Genomic DNA, 16,021 nt, shown 5'->3' with positions numbered 1-16,021 from the left:
AAGAATGGTAAATATGCAATGAAAACTATTGCAATATTTCATATGCACTTAACTGGAATATAAATCAACATAACTATGGACCAGACGTTCAAGATAAAAAGGCAATTTATTTCACAATATATTTTCAGTATTCCTTCAATGTATTCTGAGAAGCAAGAAAAACACACAAAAATGGCAGATGAAAAAAAAAAAAAAGTCTTGAAACAAGAGCATGTTATATTTAATGCTGAAGTGGTGGTGGTGGTGACTAAAAAAGAAAAAAAAAGCCAGAAAAATTTGAATGTATCAGTTATAGTATAGTAAGTCTGACGATAAAAGGGCCACAAAAATACAGGCATCAGGCCACATATGGCCGCACTGTGCCCAGGTCTGGTCTAGTGACACAGCCCTTATCTTCAGATGTCATGCTCAAAGGTGTTCTCTCCATGGGGCAGCAAGGCAGTTTTTGGTGTATTGCAGGTTTTGTGTATTGCCTTTGCGTCCCCTTTTTGAAGTGTGTCTGTTCTGGTTTCACATCTTGGTTAAACTGCTCGTAAACCATGAGGCAGGTAGAGTGGAGGAAAACTCAAACATATTTAAATGTACACATTTATTCCAACTCATTTAAACATTATTCCAAGTCGTGCAAACTCCCAAATCCAACACATTTTGGTCCAAAACTTAATTGAAACATTACGTTGGCTGAGAGCAACTTCCCAACAGTTGACTTGGATACAGCGCCTGAGCCAGTCGGCTCATAGGTATCACGAGTGCGTCTTCTGATGGTGTCTTCTGAGATGATAGTTTCGAGAAAAACTCTTCCCACACAAAGTGCATTTGAACATTCTCTGTCCCGTGTGAAGCATCTGGTGAGCCTTGAGACTTTGATGGCGACTGAAGCTTTTGCAACACTCCGGGCAGCTGTACGGTCGTACTCCAGTATGTTTTCTCTCGTGACGTTTCAGATCCCCCGACTGGCGGAAGCTCTCTCCACAATGTGTGCAGAGGTAGGGCTTTTCACCAGTGTGTGTTCGGAGGTGAACTCTCAGCTGGCCCACAAGTGAGAAGGTCTTGCTGCAATGAGGACAACTGTGGGGCTTCTCACCTGTGTGGACACGATGGTGCTGCTTCAGGCTGTAGTGGTTTGTGAAGCTCTTCCCACAGTCTGTACACAAAAACAAGAGCTTCACGTGCGGGACACAGGAGTGGGACTTGACCTCTTCAGCTGTTGCGCACTTCTTTCCACAAGTGGAACACGCAAACCCAACTTCCTCTTCCTCCACCGGACAGTCAGTTTCCACTTGTGACAGAAACTGCTCCGCATGGTGCCTCCTGATGTGCTTATCAAGATAGCTCTTCATTGTGAAGGAGAATTGACAGAAGGAGCAGGAGAAAAGCTCAGTGAAACAGTAATGTTTTTTGCACTTGTTCATCTTCTGATGGTGCTTCAAGTTTCCAGATGACGAGAAGAGTTTGCCACAAAACTCACACCTGTAGGACTTGGTACTTCTGTGCATCTTCTGTTCATGCCTCCTCAGGAAGCCAGACTTGGCAAACGTCGCTCCACACAGCTCACATTTGTGTTGCCTTTGATCGCAGGTATGAGCTTTGAGAGCGTCAGAGTTCCCAAACGACTGTTTGCAGTACTGACAGCTATTTTCTTTAACAGAGGAGTTACCCTTGACTAGACTGACATCCTCGGTTTCAGGCTGCAGGTGACGGCCATTTTCGCCAGGGTTCTCTTTTTCTTTTGAAGCAATAAGCTTTGTGATGGCTGAAACTCTCAACATGGCACTGTGACGTCGTGGTCTCTGTGACGGAAGTTCCTCGACTGCTTCTGTCTTAGATGACTCTGGATGGAAGTCAGGATCATTCTTGTCACCTGCCTGATATTCACCTGGATCATCTGTTGGACTTTCAGGTAGGAGATTTACATGCTGGTGAGCGGACTGTGCAGGTGCAAGATCGGGATCATCCGGGGACAAATGTTCTTTCTGGTGATGCTGGAAGTGGCGGCTCAGGTCATTGTACTGAGAGAAACACTTGTGGCACTTGGTACATACATACGGACGAAGACCCCCATGTATTGTTTTCCTATGCTTCCTAAGTGAGGACTCATTTGTAAAGCTCTTCCCACATTCTGAACATTCTATGGACATTTCATCAGGCTGCGCTTGAGCCTCAACTGCTTCTTGACTCTCAATAACATTCTCGGTTGGTACTGTTGAGTCTTCCGTAACAAGTTCTGCACTTGATATTGAGCTTTCCTTCTCCTTTCCAGTCTCACTGTTTAATGCTTTCCTTTTATGAATTTGCTGATGTCGGATCAGACCTGACGCCTGACTGAAACTACGTCGACAATGCGGGCAGCAGTAGGGCCGATTGTTTGAGTGAACACACTGCTTGTGCCGGTTCAGGTGAGGGATTTGTTTAAACACCTTCCCACAATCTGAGCATGTTTTGGACTGGGCAGAATCCACAGACAACTCAAAAAGAGGAGCTGGACGGTCATCCACGGCAGGTGTAGAATTTGTTTGTTTAGCAGTTTCGAAGTTTGGTGTTGTGCATTCTTCTTTAGACTGTGTGTGAGAGCGTACATTGTGTCTTTGGAGGAAGGATTCTGTGGTGAAGGACAGTTGACAGTGGGCACACTGGAAGACCTGAGACTCGGCAGATGGTTGGCTCACTGAAATCAAGACAGATAGCAAGGACAGTGATGTAGAGGGCTCTAACAAGTTAGGGTTAGGGTTAGTGTCCAAGTCAATAATCTAACTTATCCAAACAAGTTTTAGCTCAGTGAGGGCCTTGCTGTCCACCCGGTCAAGCAAGTACAGTGGTACCTCGGTTTTCGAATGTCCCGGACTACGAAGAAATGGGAGTTCGAACAAAAATTTTGAGATTTTTTTTCAAACTCCGCCGAACCCAGAAAGCCCCCGAAAGAAGCTGAAAAAACATAACGTGCGTGGACTGATCAGCTGACCCACGACGCGCTTTGTTATTGTGTATAACGCAGCCTCTGTGTGCAGACGTGTCCCGTTAGCTACATTTACTGACTGTTTCTTCTTCATATTGAGGTGTAAAACCTTTCCTGTCTCCACACTGGACCGTGGTAGAGTGTCACAGGGGAGATGCTGGAGCGCACTCCAGGGTTTGATGTCCTGTTGTCAGCTGGAGCTGGGACAGGGATGAGGCGAGTCTGGGACAGAGCGTTACTTGGTTTATGACTTTGTCACAGCCAAACTGCACAGAAGCGCACATTCAGAGCTGGACACGCACCGGGCACCTCTTCACTTCTGGAGAGACGTCACTCACTCGGCAACCCCTCCCACATGCAGCGGCCACACACATAGAGGAACAGCGCACCTGCAGCAGACACTCTACATTCACTCCTACAAAAGGCTTTTTAAGGCTTGGAATGCATTATTTCTTTTTCCATTCATAGTAATGGGAAAAATCGATTCAGATTTTGAACAAATCGCTTCTCGAACGGCCGTTTGGAACGGATTGTGGTCGAGAACCAAGATACCACTGTACCAACATTCTTCACTGTTTTGCCCGCAAAGCACTTTGTAATCATGATTCAAAAAACAATCTCTCTTACAATTATTATTATTGATAATGACTTTTAACCATTCACATGGCGCTCCCTCCACACAATCCACTCGCATTACAGGACAAACTGACTCCAAAGCAAAATAAAAGTCTCCTTTGTTCTCTATGATCATGATGTGAATATGTGTATACTGAGTTACCAACAACAGGAGACAGTCATCCGTCACATCTCGGGACATTTCTATCAAGGGGATACGTCATATAGGTAGATACAAGGAAGCGTGACTGAAGTGAAGTCTGAATGTTGACACGTACACGTTAAGGACATCATGACTAGGATGTGCTGCCACAACACGGAGGACCAACAAAAACAAAGGAAACAAAACCCACCTGCCACTCTCAGCTTCATAATCCAGCTCTGGGACCAGGATTCACTGAAATGATCCACCAGTTTGCTGCTTGGCCAAACCAGCAGCTCGTCCCCAGGCTCAATAGTGCGACAGCAGTGGAAGAGGATGCTACCTAGGCACTGGATAGCCAGCAGATTCATCTCATCCACGCTGCGAGCTCGGTTCACATACCTGAACAGCGCAGACAACAGATAAAATACTCACTGGACTGTGGACTCACTCTGTAAAAGTGAGAAGAAATTTTCAGAGAATAAACGCACCTCATCCAGTTAGAGAGGGGTTCCGCAGCTGCATCAATGTATGAATAATCATCCTCCCCCCCGTAGATCTGTAAACAAGTAACACCATTTGAGACACACGTGCCAAAATCCAATAGCCCAACAATAGCAACAACTTCACCTCCCAGGAGAAGTCGCTGACCAACGCTTCCTCTAATGTAGCTTGTTCTCCTTCAAGCGGCCCAAAGTGCATCCCCGGAGAAATGGCTGGACCATGGTTGATGACTCCCACTCCAGCATTGGGGAGACTGGATCTACCAACCATGAGGCCATGGGGAAGAGAGAGGAGTGACCTCTGAGGGGTGCCGATGGTTGTAGGGTAGTCCAGAATAAAGGAGGGGCCAGAGATTTTAGATGGGACAGCCTGGTCTTGGAACAGAACCACACACTCTTCACAACCTAGAGAAAAGGATTTTGTTAAACTTGATGTAAATGTGTAGCAAGTTTTTTAAAGAAAGAAAAAGAAACTTATGGTGAAGCCAGCGACACTTCTCTACCCATTCATATATGGCATACTGTACATAGGATTGAATCCACCACAAGAAACATTTGAAGAGCCTGAATGCACTAAATAGCAGCTTGATTGACAACAAAAACAAACATATTTCGTAGCCAAATTGAGCTATACACATAAGACAGCGCTACATGATTCTCATGGTTCTGAGATTTGAGCAACTCGGTGCAATTAATCGCAATAATTGTTGTTGTTCGCAAATGCAAAGACTGAGTCGTACTCACAAAAGCCGTGTCCAGACTCTGGGTCGTTTCTCAGCAGCTTCTGGATGGGCGATTCTGCTGTCTCCAGCACCGGTATCACTGAAAAACACAAAGTGTCACCAAAACATGTCGAACGCCACATTTGGTCATGACTTCGGCCGCAGACACGAAATACCTGTCGCGTGGATGCTTTCTGCGGGTAAACAATCCTCAATTATCACGACCTCTTGGGTGGTTTCGACCCAGTTAACGGCGTCAGACGACATGACAATAACTCGGCAAATACTGTTTATATGTCCAGCTAACAGCTAGTGTTAGCACCAGTGCTTTGTGCAATTAGACTCGTCCGCTGACAAAAACACGCCATTAATTACAACAAATTATATAAGTCAAAAGGTTTGGCACATGCACCATTCAAATACATTAGCGTGTAATAGTTTAGAATGTCACAAGTCCTTTCCAATCGAGCAAAACGCAAACAAGCCGGATGTGCGACGCTCACCCGGAAATAGCGTCACGTCGTCACATCCTCCATTGGCACAGGTTTTAATTTTATATATTTATTTCTTCATTTTTCAGAGGTGCGGGTCGAAAGTGTACAGTAAGCGAAGTTTTATTTCATAAAAACAAACTGCTTCAGAACATAATACGACATAAATGTTATGTTACAGGTTATAGTCAGTCAGTGGGTACGATGGGCTTCATCCGGCGCTGCTGGTGTAGTGGTAACATGCAAGATTCCCATTCTTGCGCTCCGGGTTCGATTCCCGGGCAGCGCATGCGTTTTTGTCACTTGGTTTTAAAAAAAAAAAGCTTGTTTAAACAATGAATGATATGTAACACCATGTCATACATAAACATTGTGTCCTACCACGCATCTCCGATATAATCGGTTATATATATATATATATATATATATATATATATATATATATATATATAAATCTCAAATATTTACTTTGCATTACCTGTAAATGAAAAAACAACAGGTGTAATCTGAGCAAAATAATGAGCAAAAAAGTTGTTCAACAGAAAAACGATTTTATTATTATCTGGTTATAGTAAACATTTGTTATGAAAAAATAGGACAGAATAACTGCCTCAATATTTAACAATCTTGAATAAAATAAAGTCGTACACATTGCTGTGACAAAAACAAACAATGTGTCAATCCAATAAACTTGGTGTTTAAGTCACAGGCATCAGACTGAAAACGTTGAACATCGACTTTGATAGTATACCACTTATTTGATAAGATTAGTTAAACCACAATTCTCACATATCCTTGAAGTTGGTCCGTAGACTACGAAAGCTGAAACCATTGAATTTTACAACTAAGTTGATCAGGATGCTGAATGATCATTTCAATTTCCCAGTGTCTTTGGACTGATCACAGTAAGACCAATATTTGCATCTACATTTGCAGCGGCACAGGGACTTGGCTCGCTCCACAGTACGCTGCAGAAATTCAATTTAACACAATTATGACTATCTAAAGCAGATTTGCGCAGAGTGGGGCCTGAGAATTAGATGTGGCTGTTCACCAGTATTTATCCAGCCTCATGAGGTCAGTGAAAAACTATTCAATTTCTTTTTATTAATATCCATTTCATTGTAAATATAACACTAAGTTTTTCTTTAATATTTAATAGGTTACTGACATGTTAAGTGATGTAGCTCAGTCAACAATAAAAACATTCATCACTTACATGACTATCATATATATTGTGTGTGTATATATATATATATATATAGCAGATTCTTACAGACCATTTTGTGAGGTTCCGGACTGTGAACGGAGCAGTGTGTTACTAGTGGAATTTGGAACTTGGCTCTGGCACTCAACAACTCACTCATCTCTTTTCATCGCTGCAGCCGTTGCCAGAGTTACAAACTCCGCCCTCTCCAAACTTTCACTGGGTCTCAATCTCTGGAAACTATTGTATGCTCTTGTTCTCGACTGACCGCACAAGAGCCAGTTTAAGAGACACACTAAAGTGCTGTAACAGGAGCGCGGTGGAGAGAAGACAGTTCCAACAGCACTGTAGATGACATCAAAGGTGACTACGATGGATCAAAGATGAAGAGAAGCCAGGACTAGAGTCTGCAGCGCTGAAGACGAGTGATCAATAAAGGGTGAAAAGATCTACCTATAAAGGTCGGTGAGAAACCTTTGATAGCAAATACATATTTAATATCCTGGTTGTGTGAGTGGTATTAACCAAGACTGTTGTTGCAAAAGTAGCGGTATTTGATGCAAACAGAAAACATACCAGATTGAGGGACGAATGTATGAGAACTTTCAGTCAAGTTAAAGGGAATGTCTAATCCAGTATATCTGTGAAAAAGAAACTAGTGCTTGAATCAAGGAAACGGTACACGGTCAATACGTTACAGCCGTGAGAACAAAAAGATTATAGAGGAAACAGCATCAAGAGAACTGAGCGAATGAACAAAACAAAGCAGGCACTGACATAGTCACTCTTGAACAGATGGAATCTAAAATGACCACTCACAGAAACCTGTCCTGAGGATAAAGGACAATAATGTACCTTGTGTTGCGACTCACTCTCAATGTTTTAGGATTGAAAGGATTATCATCAGCATGACATCATTCAACTTTGTCGAGCATCTGAAAGTCACGACCAGTAAACCATGTGCCAACTTGTGTGGACTTTGTCCATCCTGCGTCTTTCTGCCCAAACAACCCGAAGACCCCGTGATTCAGTGGAAGTCTACCGATAAGTACCAGCGGATGTTCCTGGTTGAGTTGATACTGAAATGTGAAGACATAAGTGCGCTGCAGCGAATCCAAACTCTCCTGAGCCCAATGACATGGCCAGTGTCTAACTATGTGAGATCCACTCCGGTGGCACCACCACCACCTCCACAGCCCGCCTTAGAAAAGGCACCCACCACGGTCATCAGCAAAAGCGAGATTTGGGATTGGTTCAGGAGCAGTTCCAGCTGGGTCCAGTCCCACTACATCTGTTGTCTTTTGTCATTTTGCGATGCGGAGCAACTGCGCATGTTCGCTAATCTAGTCAACGTCCATTTGACCAGACTGAAACAAGGCTTGCGAGCTGACGGTAAGAGCGTGTTTAACATGTTCATAATTGTAACCAGTCACCCACAGTATTGGGATTATTTCTTCGCAGATCGTGTTCCACTTGATGGTGAAATTATTGACCCTGTTCTGCTGGTCATCCCTGGATCCTCTGAGTCCATGTCTGGAGTCAGCCTCTACAAGGACTTGATCACAAACCTGCCTGTTGACCTCGCAAAGCGAATATTTGGTATGCTTGCTCAGTGGAACAAATGGTAGAAGCTCAATTTTGTTTTGTTGAAATCAACTAGAATGGCTTTTTGAGGGTAGTTTCTGTTTGAATTTGAGAAATATTTGTCAGTATATATCCACATTCACAGCAAGGCTTCTTGACTTCTGCCATCTTTGTTGACTTTCATCAGGTCTACGGGACGATCATGATTTGCAAACGTGCCAGAGGATTGGTTTAGAAGTCTGGAAGCTCCTTGCTATAGAAGTGGGAGACGAAAAAAAATTCCGGCGAGGATTTCATGAGCAAGTAAAAGCGGTGATGGAGGTTAGTGAGATTGTGATGGTGATTCCCTCTCGGAGTCCCAGCAATGATGAGATGAAACAAACGTTCTGTTTCAGAGGTACAAAGGGATCAACTGGGTCAGTCCTACCTTTGCCAGGATGGTGGAAGTTCTGGTGCCATGTGGCTTGGATCAGGAAGGAGAAGATGCCAGTACATATACTCATGAGGTCCTGTCATCACAGCAGAACTGTACTGTATTGTTTCATGTTAACATTTATTTTTTGTGAAACAGATAAGGTCGTTTGAAAATGCCTACGCCAACATGAAAACCAAGGCAGTTCAGATGGAGGAGCGTAACATTTACTGCAGCGCCTACTACACCACTGTGGTGCTTGACAAGTCAGTGCTCCAGGTGTTTTGCTTTGTGAATTAGCTGTGAATGAGTTTTTACTGTCATTATGTGTTTTTAGAGAAGACACTCACCGTGTGGTGGACTACAGGGGACAGACCTACATGGCGTTGGGCTCCAAAGACTGTTCAGTACACCTGCTCTATGTCGGCACCAAGAGCAAGTTTGTCTCTGCTTTAAAGGGTCATGTTGGAAGCATCCGGGCTGTTCTAATGTGTGAAGAGAAAGGGATTATGATTTCTGGCAGCTGTGATACCTCCATCAGGTGGGAGCTCCCAAACATCTTGACCGTTGTCATGTTTTTGCCCTCATTCACTGACTCAACATGGAAGTCACACTCAACTTTGGTCATGCTTGTTGGTTAATGAGTGAAAAAGGGATTAAACTTGAAACTGATGATTGGTATTTGACCACCTATGGTCAAGTGCAGGGGCTTGAATGAGGTTAAACAGAATATTTGTGCCTTATGAGGATGAAAATTGGTTATCGTCTATGCAGTTGGAAAGATGGTAAACTGCCTTCGACTTGCTTACTGAGGGATAATATGTTTCACTTGAACTTGTAAAATCAGTTTGAAATACCGACATTCAGCGAAAAGTAAATGTATCAAGTCTTGCTGACCTGTCGTCCCTGGGTCAACTATGGTAAGAGGCCACGGGAAATGAGCTCAACACATGTATAAGTAACAGGTGAAAACCAGCGAATCTAATGGTCGTGAATCGTCACCCTCAGATGTTGGAGTTTGAGGACGGATCAGTGTGTGATGGCACTTTACGGTCATACTGGGAGTGTCAACTGTTTGGACATCTATGAAGACAGACTTGTGTCAGGAGCCAAAGATTGTCAAGTCAAAGGTAAACAGTGTTGGACATGATAAACCAGGGTAACTCTGAAGCATAAAATGTGGGTAGCTTATTAAAAATCTAGAATGTTTGACTTCTTTTATGATATATACATTGGACTGAGCAATAACACTGCATACAGTTCAGTCACACATTTTTTGGGGGAATATTTGGGGGGCTACCAAAGATCTTTGTCTTTGCAGTGTGGAATCTACAAACTGGTAGGAATTTTTATGATATGAAATTCAAACACCCTGGTTCTGTCCGCTGCGTGAAGATCAGTGCGACAACAGTCTTCAGTGCCTGTGATCGTGGACTTGTCAAAGTGTGGGATATGGACTCAGCATCACTAATCAGGGTAGGACTTGTTGACTTGGCTCCAATGATGTAGTTGTCAATATTAAGTACTCATGTTAAGAATTAATTTAAGGTGATAAACGGGCACAAGAGCTCCGTCAGATGCCTCTTCTATGATGAGTGGCACCTTCTGTCTGGAGACTTCAATGGTCAGCTGATGGTGTGGAGCATCAACTGTGAAGCAAAAGACTGCCTCATGACCTTCAACCATCCAAAGTAAGCACCAGCTAATGCTGCAGAGGAGTACAGAACACACATTGTGGTGACAAGTGAGGTTTACATTATACTTAATGGTAACGCTGAAGCAAATCTCTTTTCCAGCAGAGAGACACAACAACAGAACAAATGCTGACAGAATGAAATAATCGTGGGTTCTGTGCTCTGCAGGGAGGTGAAAGCTGTAAGTCTGACTTACCTCAGAGTCATCACTGGCTGTGTGGATGGAAAGATTCGAGTTTTCAACTTCCTCAATGGAGACTGCATCAAGATCATCACTGCTGAAGTGGAATCCAGCCGCATTCTCTCTGTGCATTTCAACGAAAGATGGTGACTATTTTTCCAAGTCAAGTAAATTTGCTTACAAAGATCTGAATAAGATGGTCAGCATTAACAATATTTTACCTCCAGTTTAACCTGCATCTTCTTCACCTCCAGTATATTAGTGAACACAGCTTCTCGTGTTCGACTGATATTGTTTGGAAAAGTGTTCTGGGACCATGTCGATCCTGGAGACAGAGTTAAGAGAGACCATCAGCCGGTGGAGGAGTCTGTCACAGAGGAGTCGCTTGATTCTCCTACCGGGACAGATTTGTCAGTCCAGAAGACGCACACAACACAAGGCAAGTGGAATTTTTAGTTGTAAAGAGTAAAGGACATTTTGTGAATCCAAATGATGATAGTAGACGTTTCTGCATTAAAAGTGACCTTTTTCAGTTTCTGCAATTAAATACCAAGGTAAATATGTTGTCTGAACGTAGTCAAAAGTCCTTCAAATGATAAGCTGTTGATGCTGACTCTTTGGTCAGTCATGTCTGTCCCTGTCCTCTCGTAGACTGCCGTGAATCCACAAAGACAAAGTTGAGTGAAAAGGCCTCGTCGAGCAAGAAGGGAAGTGCTCATCATCAAACGGAGAGTTCCTCACACCCCCATGAAAAAAGTGAAGCCAAAGCTGATGCATCCAGTAAATAAGGTGGGGCTGCAGTAAAAAAGTGGCTGCTGATCCAAGGACGAAGAGACATAGACCAAGAGGAAGATGACCAGAAAACAGCGAAAGGACAACACCAACACGCAACAGTCACAGCCTGAGTGACCTCATCTGCTGCTCTCCCCAAATCTGAACCTTCATGAACCCCATCATGAGATGTTTTCTGTCCCCCCACCTGAAGTGGAGCATCAACAAGTGGCCAAAGCATAGTGGTCAGATGGTGGTGTTGCTTGGAGAACAACAAGCTTCCCATCAAGTGTCTTCAGTGGAACCTGGCTCAACACCTGGAAGGAGAGAGAAGCCATAGTTAGACTGGCTTCAGTTCATTTTTGAGGACTCCGATCCCAAACCAGAAACTGAAATCAGTGGATCCATTGGGCAAAAAAAAAATAAAAAAAAGCATGGGACACCCCAAATTGAAAAAAATATCACTAAGAAGTTTCACAATAAACGCTAGTCAAAAAAAAAAAAAAAAAAAAAAAAGGGCTTTTTGCTGACAAGATGGCCTCAACTGAGGGTCCAAGAGGAAAACAGTGCCCCCACTTCGCTGTTCATTCAGTGGTAACAAAGATAATTAAGAATACATTGTCAACGGTGGCTCTGCATTATTTACCCTCTCATGCAAAACATTTTTGGGGGACTTAAAGTTTATTTACTCCCACTTCGTATTGAAAACTTTATTTTATTATTCATTTTTTTTTCAATGCTGGCAGAGATTCGAAACTTTTTTTTGGTCAGATTTAAAAATATATTTTCCTCAAAAATCGGAACAAACTGCTGAGTCATTAGCCGTGTTTTATTGGATTTTTTTTATCTACTGTAACTATCCGGTTCAAGTTGTAGTTATAGTGAATGACCACTGCAGGGCGATCGTTACCTGCGATGAAGAGGTCATTTTACTCGGAGGGTTTGAATAAGATCACAGGCCTGTGGGGAACTGAATTGAAATTAAAGTCAAAGGTGGCTAACATGCAGACCTTAGAATGTTGTCCAAGTTGTGATCTTGCACCTTTACTCAGCAACCACATATTCTTTATACTGTAGATCACAGAACAAGCCAACCTTGCATTGCAGCTTCCAACCACGGAGCTCTTTGGTTGAGATCAGAAGTGTTGTGATCTGGCCGGACCTTTCACCCTGCCACCTGCCCTCTGGTCCTGCTGCCTTCAGGGCATCATTATGAGGCGCAGAGGTGGGAGATCAGGAAGGGAAGCCCCCTTTGCTTTGACGACAGCTGGGAATTTGTGAATAACAAAAGGCCTCTAAAGGAAACCCAGTTGATAAGACGTCCCACTCTGTAGAATCTCCTCCAGTGAAATTTGATTTGTTCTTCAGAGGGTCATGTGACGTAAAAGGATGCTGTGGAAGTGTATTGAGCTCTGACAGGGAGCAGCACAGCCGCCCCTTTTGTTTGATCGGGTTCAGAATCCCTTGTCCGGAGCTCCACAGGGGATAACAGGCGTAAAAGTAGGAAAAGAGAAAGTCCTCTCAAATTCTCTTGGACCTTCTGCTCCATTCAAAGGACCCTCATAGACCCGGCATACAGCTTCAATTATGCATAAGGCAACCCCCTCCAGAAATGACAGTTAACCCTCATACCATGGAGTTTAGGTGACTGACAAAAGGCGTCTTAGAGGAACCTGAATGACCTCCCAACCAATACTGGTCTCCAGAGGTGAACATTTGCATCATTTGTCAATTTAATTTTTCTCAGCCTCGGTCATGCCTTGTCAACACATGGCTCACATTGGACCTGAGACAGAACATCTCAGACTTGAAACTGTGATATGTTAAATAATGATCAGAACGACTTAGAGATTAGCATGAGGCCCAGACAGACACTCTTTCCCTGGATCTAAAAAAAAAGTCTTTTAAAAAACGTTGATTTTCAGAGAGTATTTTATCACCTAAAACTTGCTGGAGAATAACTGAATTCACTTCCTTCACTTCAGAGAGAGACCGATCGTTGACTGTGTGCTGTAAAAAAAGTCCAGCAGTTTTTATATTAAAAATGAGAGCTGTGGTTGCCAGAAAAAAAGACAGTGAATACAGTACATCTACACAGTGGCAACAGTAACATAACTTTTATATTCTTACCTGACCATATCACACCATACATTTTTAACAATGATTCCCAGAAATTCATTGTTGAATTCACGTTTTGAATATGATATTTAACAAAAGCAGCAAAAAATTATGTAGCAATGATGTATCAGAAATCCAAAGTCAAATTTACGTATTTCTCCACATATACGTTTGCTGCTTGACCTGATTCTGTTTTTGACTTAAAAATGATGACTTTGCAATTTATATTGTTTTGCAATTTACAAAAACAAAACAAAACAAAACAAAACAAAACACAACACAACACAATAGTAATATGTGCTGTTAACGTACGAATCTGTCTTAATAAAAATACTGTTTAAATCAGAGTAATGTCCAATTGAATGTCATCATAACAGTAAAATCAAACAACTTTGTATTGTATTTTGTCTGACTTTTTTTATGTTGGAACTTTTTACTATTAATTCAACATTCATTTTTTGCAGTGTTGCTTGGTTGGGTTATTAAAGCATGAAGACACCTCTGGCTTGCTTGTTTTGTTTGTTTGTATTGTCTAAAATGCAGTACGTTACATGAAAAACAGCAGCCTTCTCAAGGTCCTACAAACCATTATCATGTTCTATTGTAAAGAAAAGTAGTAGACTCAAAAGTATACCAAGCTTTCTCCATGACAATGTATCTAACCCTCCCCTCCCGTACTCCCCAACACACACACACACAAACAAAAAAACTAACTAACTAAAACACAACAGTTCGAGGTCCTGAAAATAAGTCACTAAAATGTTTGAGTCAACAGTCACTTCAAATGGTTGTTTCTTGACTGAGCCAACTGTGCCTGAGAGAAGGGCATCAGCATCATCAAGTCTTCACTGTGAACCTTATAAACAGAGGATTACAGACTGTTGACAAATACATTTAAATACAGTATAAGCAACACCATTGTATTCTACATAATGAAACATTCAGGAATGGTCCAGAAGGGATTTGCTTGTGTTTACATTATTGAGTAAATCCAGTTTCACTTCTATGACCCGGTTCTACCACCAGGCTGCAAGACATCTGGAACATGTTGAGCATTTTTTCCTTTATCCATGTGATACATAACCTACACCTGGGGTGTTCGCCAACCAGCCGAGGCCTTCTGACCACCTGCCATATACTGTACAAGTCCTTCATGTGTAAATCACACATGGCGATCAGAATCAAAAGTTCTGAAGATCTCCTCAGAGGTGGACCAGTCAAGGGTCACCACCCAAGAGTCAGTTGGTGATTTTAAATGTATTTAAGTCATCGTCAACTTGCAGTTCATATGTACGACTTTAGAGGGCGAACTGTCACTGTGTTATCTCACACGAACTGAAGCGCTTTTAATTACAGTCATGTGCCATTAAACAACACAGAGAGTGAAGCAGAATAATTTATGCATGAATACATAATACGCCTTTCTGAAAGTAAAACGCTATTAAAGAAGAACAAAAATGTATAGTATAGTAACAGAAAGGTCACTTTGCAAGAACACAATCATAGACATTTATAGTATAGCATTAATGAATAAAATAACTGAATAAATACATTATAAATCGAATAAGCCCCAAAACTGCGCTCAAAATAATTTGAAAATGAATATGAATAAAACGCATGACTTGAGTGAATTGATGTTATCTTATAATTTTCATGTAAATCAATTTGAACACAATCGATATACATTGCAAAATACATGGAAAAAAAACAAAACAAATAGCTATGTCATCAGGATGAGAATGGGACTGTAAAAATAAAAATGAAAATCTGAAGATTGAATTATGGAAAAAAACATAGGTCTTCCAAACCCAGAGCTCAGTAGACCGGTGAGTCTGAGTTTTGCAAAAAGAAAAAAAAAAAGAGTATATATTTTAAAACCGCGCTGTATAGACAATTTGAATAATCATGGGAGTGAATTAAATATGAGACTGAAACATCTTTGAAGCTGAATTGTTCTCATGTCTGTGGAGCTGAAAAAAGGATGTGGCTATAAATCCCATTTAAAAATTGTATGATGGCTCAGATGTGCTCAGTATATGGTGAAATGAAGTGTCCAGCCACCTTATATAAACCCCACTCTGAGATGAGAAGCATGTGCTTTTGTAGTGATGGAAACAAGCACACTACATTAGTGTAATGAAAACGTAGATATTTAGACAAAAGTGATTCTTTTGCGAGGTCATTTGCCCCACTCTGACTCATTCTTGAAATCTCACATGGAAGCTGTTCCATGTTTAAGCCTTTGGAAATGTTTGCAGAGATGGATATTAAGAGCACAAACATTGAGTGTCTTATCAGCGGTCGATCACAGGACTAATCAAATAAAAGCAGATTCCATGACACCAAACCGCAGTGTGCACACAAAAACCCGATACTGCGCGATAAGTCGGGATTGACAGTGAGAGTGTTTTATCCTTAGAGTGCGTTCGAAGCGGCCGGCGCGCTCATGTAGCCACATCAAAAACGCATCTCTGCAAGTTGGAGGCGAACCAAGGCCGTGCATGTGTTCTGAATCAGTCCAAATGGGGGAAAGTGCTCAGTTCAGAAGAAATCTGAATGAAGATTCATTTTGCGTAACTGAGGAGAAGGCTCCTGTGGAAATATGTGAGTTGACATCCGTCCATTTAA

At 42.1% G+C, this 16,021-nt stretch overlaps 2 protein-coding genes and 1 non-coding gene across 4 annotated transcripts; 2 read left to right on the top strand and 1 right to left on the bottom strand.

Annotated features, from left to right (window-relative positions):
* Positions 1-121: 121 nt before the first annotated feature.
* On the bottom strand, positions 122-6,974 carry LOC128768267 (histone-lysine N-methyltransferase PRDM9-like). 2 transcript variants are annotated; one of them, XM_053881044.1, is made up of 6 exons: positions 6,790-6,974; positions 4,958-5,035; positions 4,341-4,618; positions 4,202-4,269; positions 3,922-4,112; positions 122-2,665 (listed from the first exon to the last, which is right to left on the bottom strand). In XM_053881044.1, exons 1-6 carry the CDS (start codon positions 6,791-6,793, stop codon positions 744-746), a joined length of 2,541 nt encoding a protein of 846 aa, XP_053737019.1. In that variant the 5' UTR covers positions 6,794-6,974; the 3' UTR covers positions 122-743. The 2 variants fall into 2 exon arrangements, with proteins under 2 accessions (XP_053737019.1, XP_053737009.1); XM_053881034.1 differs by lacking the exon at positions 6,790-6,974 and adding an exon at positions 5,112-5,560 and having other exon boundaries at positions 123-2,665.
* Positions 5,645-5,715, top strand: trnag-ccc (transfer RNA glycine (anticodon CCC)). Its single transcript has one exon. It is a non-coding gene; the product is annotated as a tRNA-Gly (tRNA).
* Positions 6,915-11,594, top strand: fbxw10 (F-box and WD repeat domain containing 10). The gene is made up of 12 exons (XM_053881068.1): positions 6,915-8,025; positions 8,095-8,232; positions 8,405-8,538; positions 8,613-8,723; positions 8,789-8,895; positions 8,967-9,170; positions 9,638-9,759; positions 9,951-10,105; positions 10,178-10,320; positions 10,492-10,650; positions 10,759-10,943; positions 11,156-11,594. The coding sequence occupies exons 1-12, from the start codon at positions 7,542-7,544 to the stop codon at positions 11,290-11,292; spliced, it is 2,079 nt and encodes a 692-aa protein (XP_053737043.1). The 5' UTR covers positions 6,915-7,541; the 3' UTR covers positions 11,293-11,594.
* The last annotated feature ends 4,427 nt before the right edge of the window (positions 11,595-16,021 follow it).

Source organism: Synchiropus splendidus, chromosome 1 (genome assembly GCF_027744825.2).
Source record: "Synchiropus splendidus isolate RoL2022-P1 chromosome 1, RoL_Sspl_1.0, whole genome shotgun sequence".
NCBI classification, from domain to species: domain Eukaryota; kingdom Metazoa; phylum Chordata; class Actinopteri; order Syngnathiformes; family Callionymidae; genus Synchiropus; species Synchiropus splendidus.
This window is presented reverse-complemented; position numbering and strand designations above follow the sequence as displayed.

Coding starts and splice junctions, on each gene's coding strand:
- LOC128768267 (XM_053881034.1), bottom strand. CDS start 5,202: ATGTCGTCTGACGCCGTTAACTGGGTCGAAACCACCCAAGAGGTCGTG. Junction 4,619..4,957: donor AGAGTCTGGACACGGCTTTT/GTGAGTACGACT, acceptor CCTTTTCTCTAG/GTTGTGAAGAGTGTGTGGTT. Junction 2,666..3,921: donor TATGAAGCTGAGAGTGGCAG/GTGGGTTTTGTT, acceptor TCTTGATTTCAG/TGAGCCAACCATCTGCCGAG.
- fbxw10 (XM_053881068.1), top strand. CDS start 7,542: ATGACATCATTCAACTTTGTCGAGCATCTGAAAGTCACGACCAGTAAA. Junction 8,724..8,788: donor CCAGTACATATACTCATGAG/GTCCTGTCATCA, acceptor TTTGTGAAACAG/ATAAGGTCGTTTGAAAATGC. Junction 10,321..10,491: donor ATGACCTTCAACCATCCAAA/GTAAGCACCAGC, acceptor TGTGCTCTGCAG/GGAGGTGAAAGCTGTAAGTC.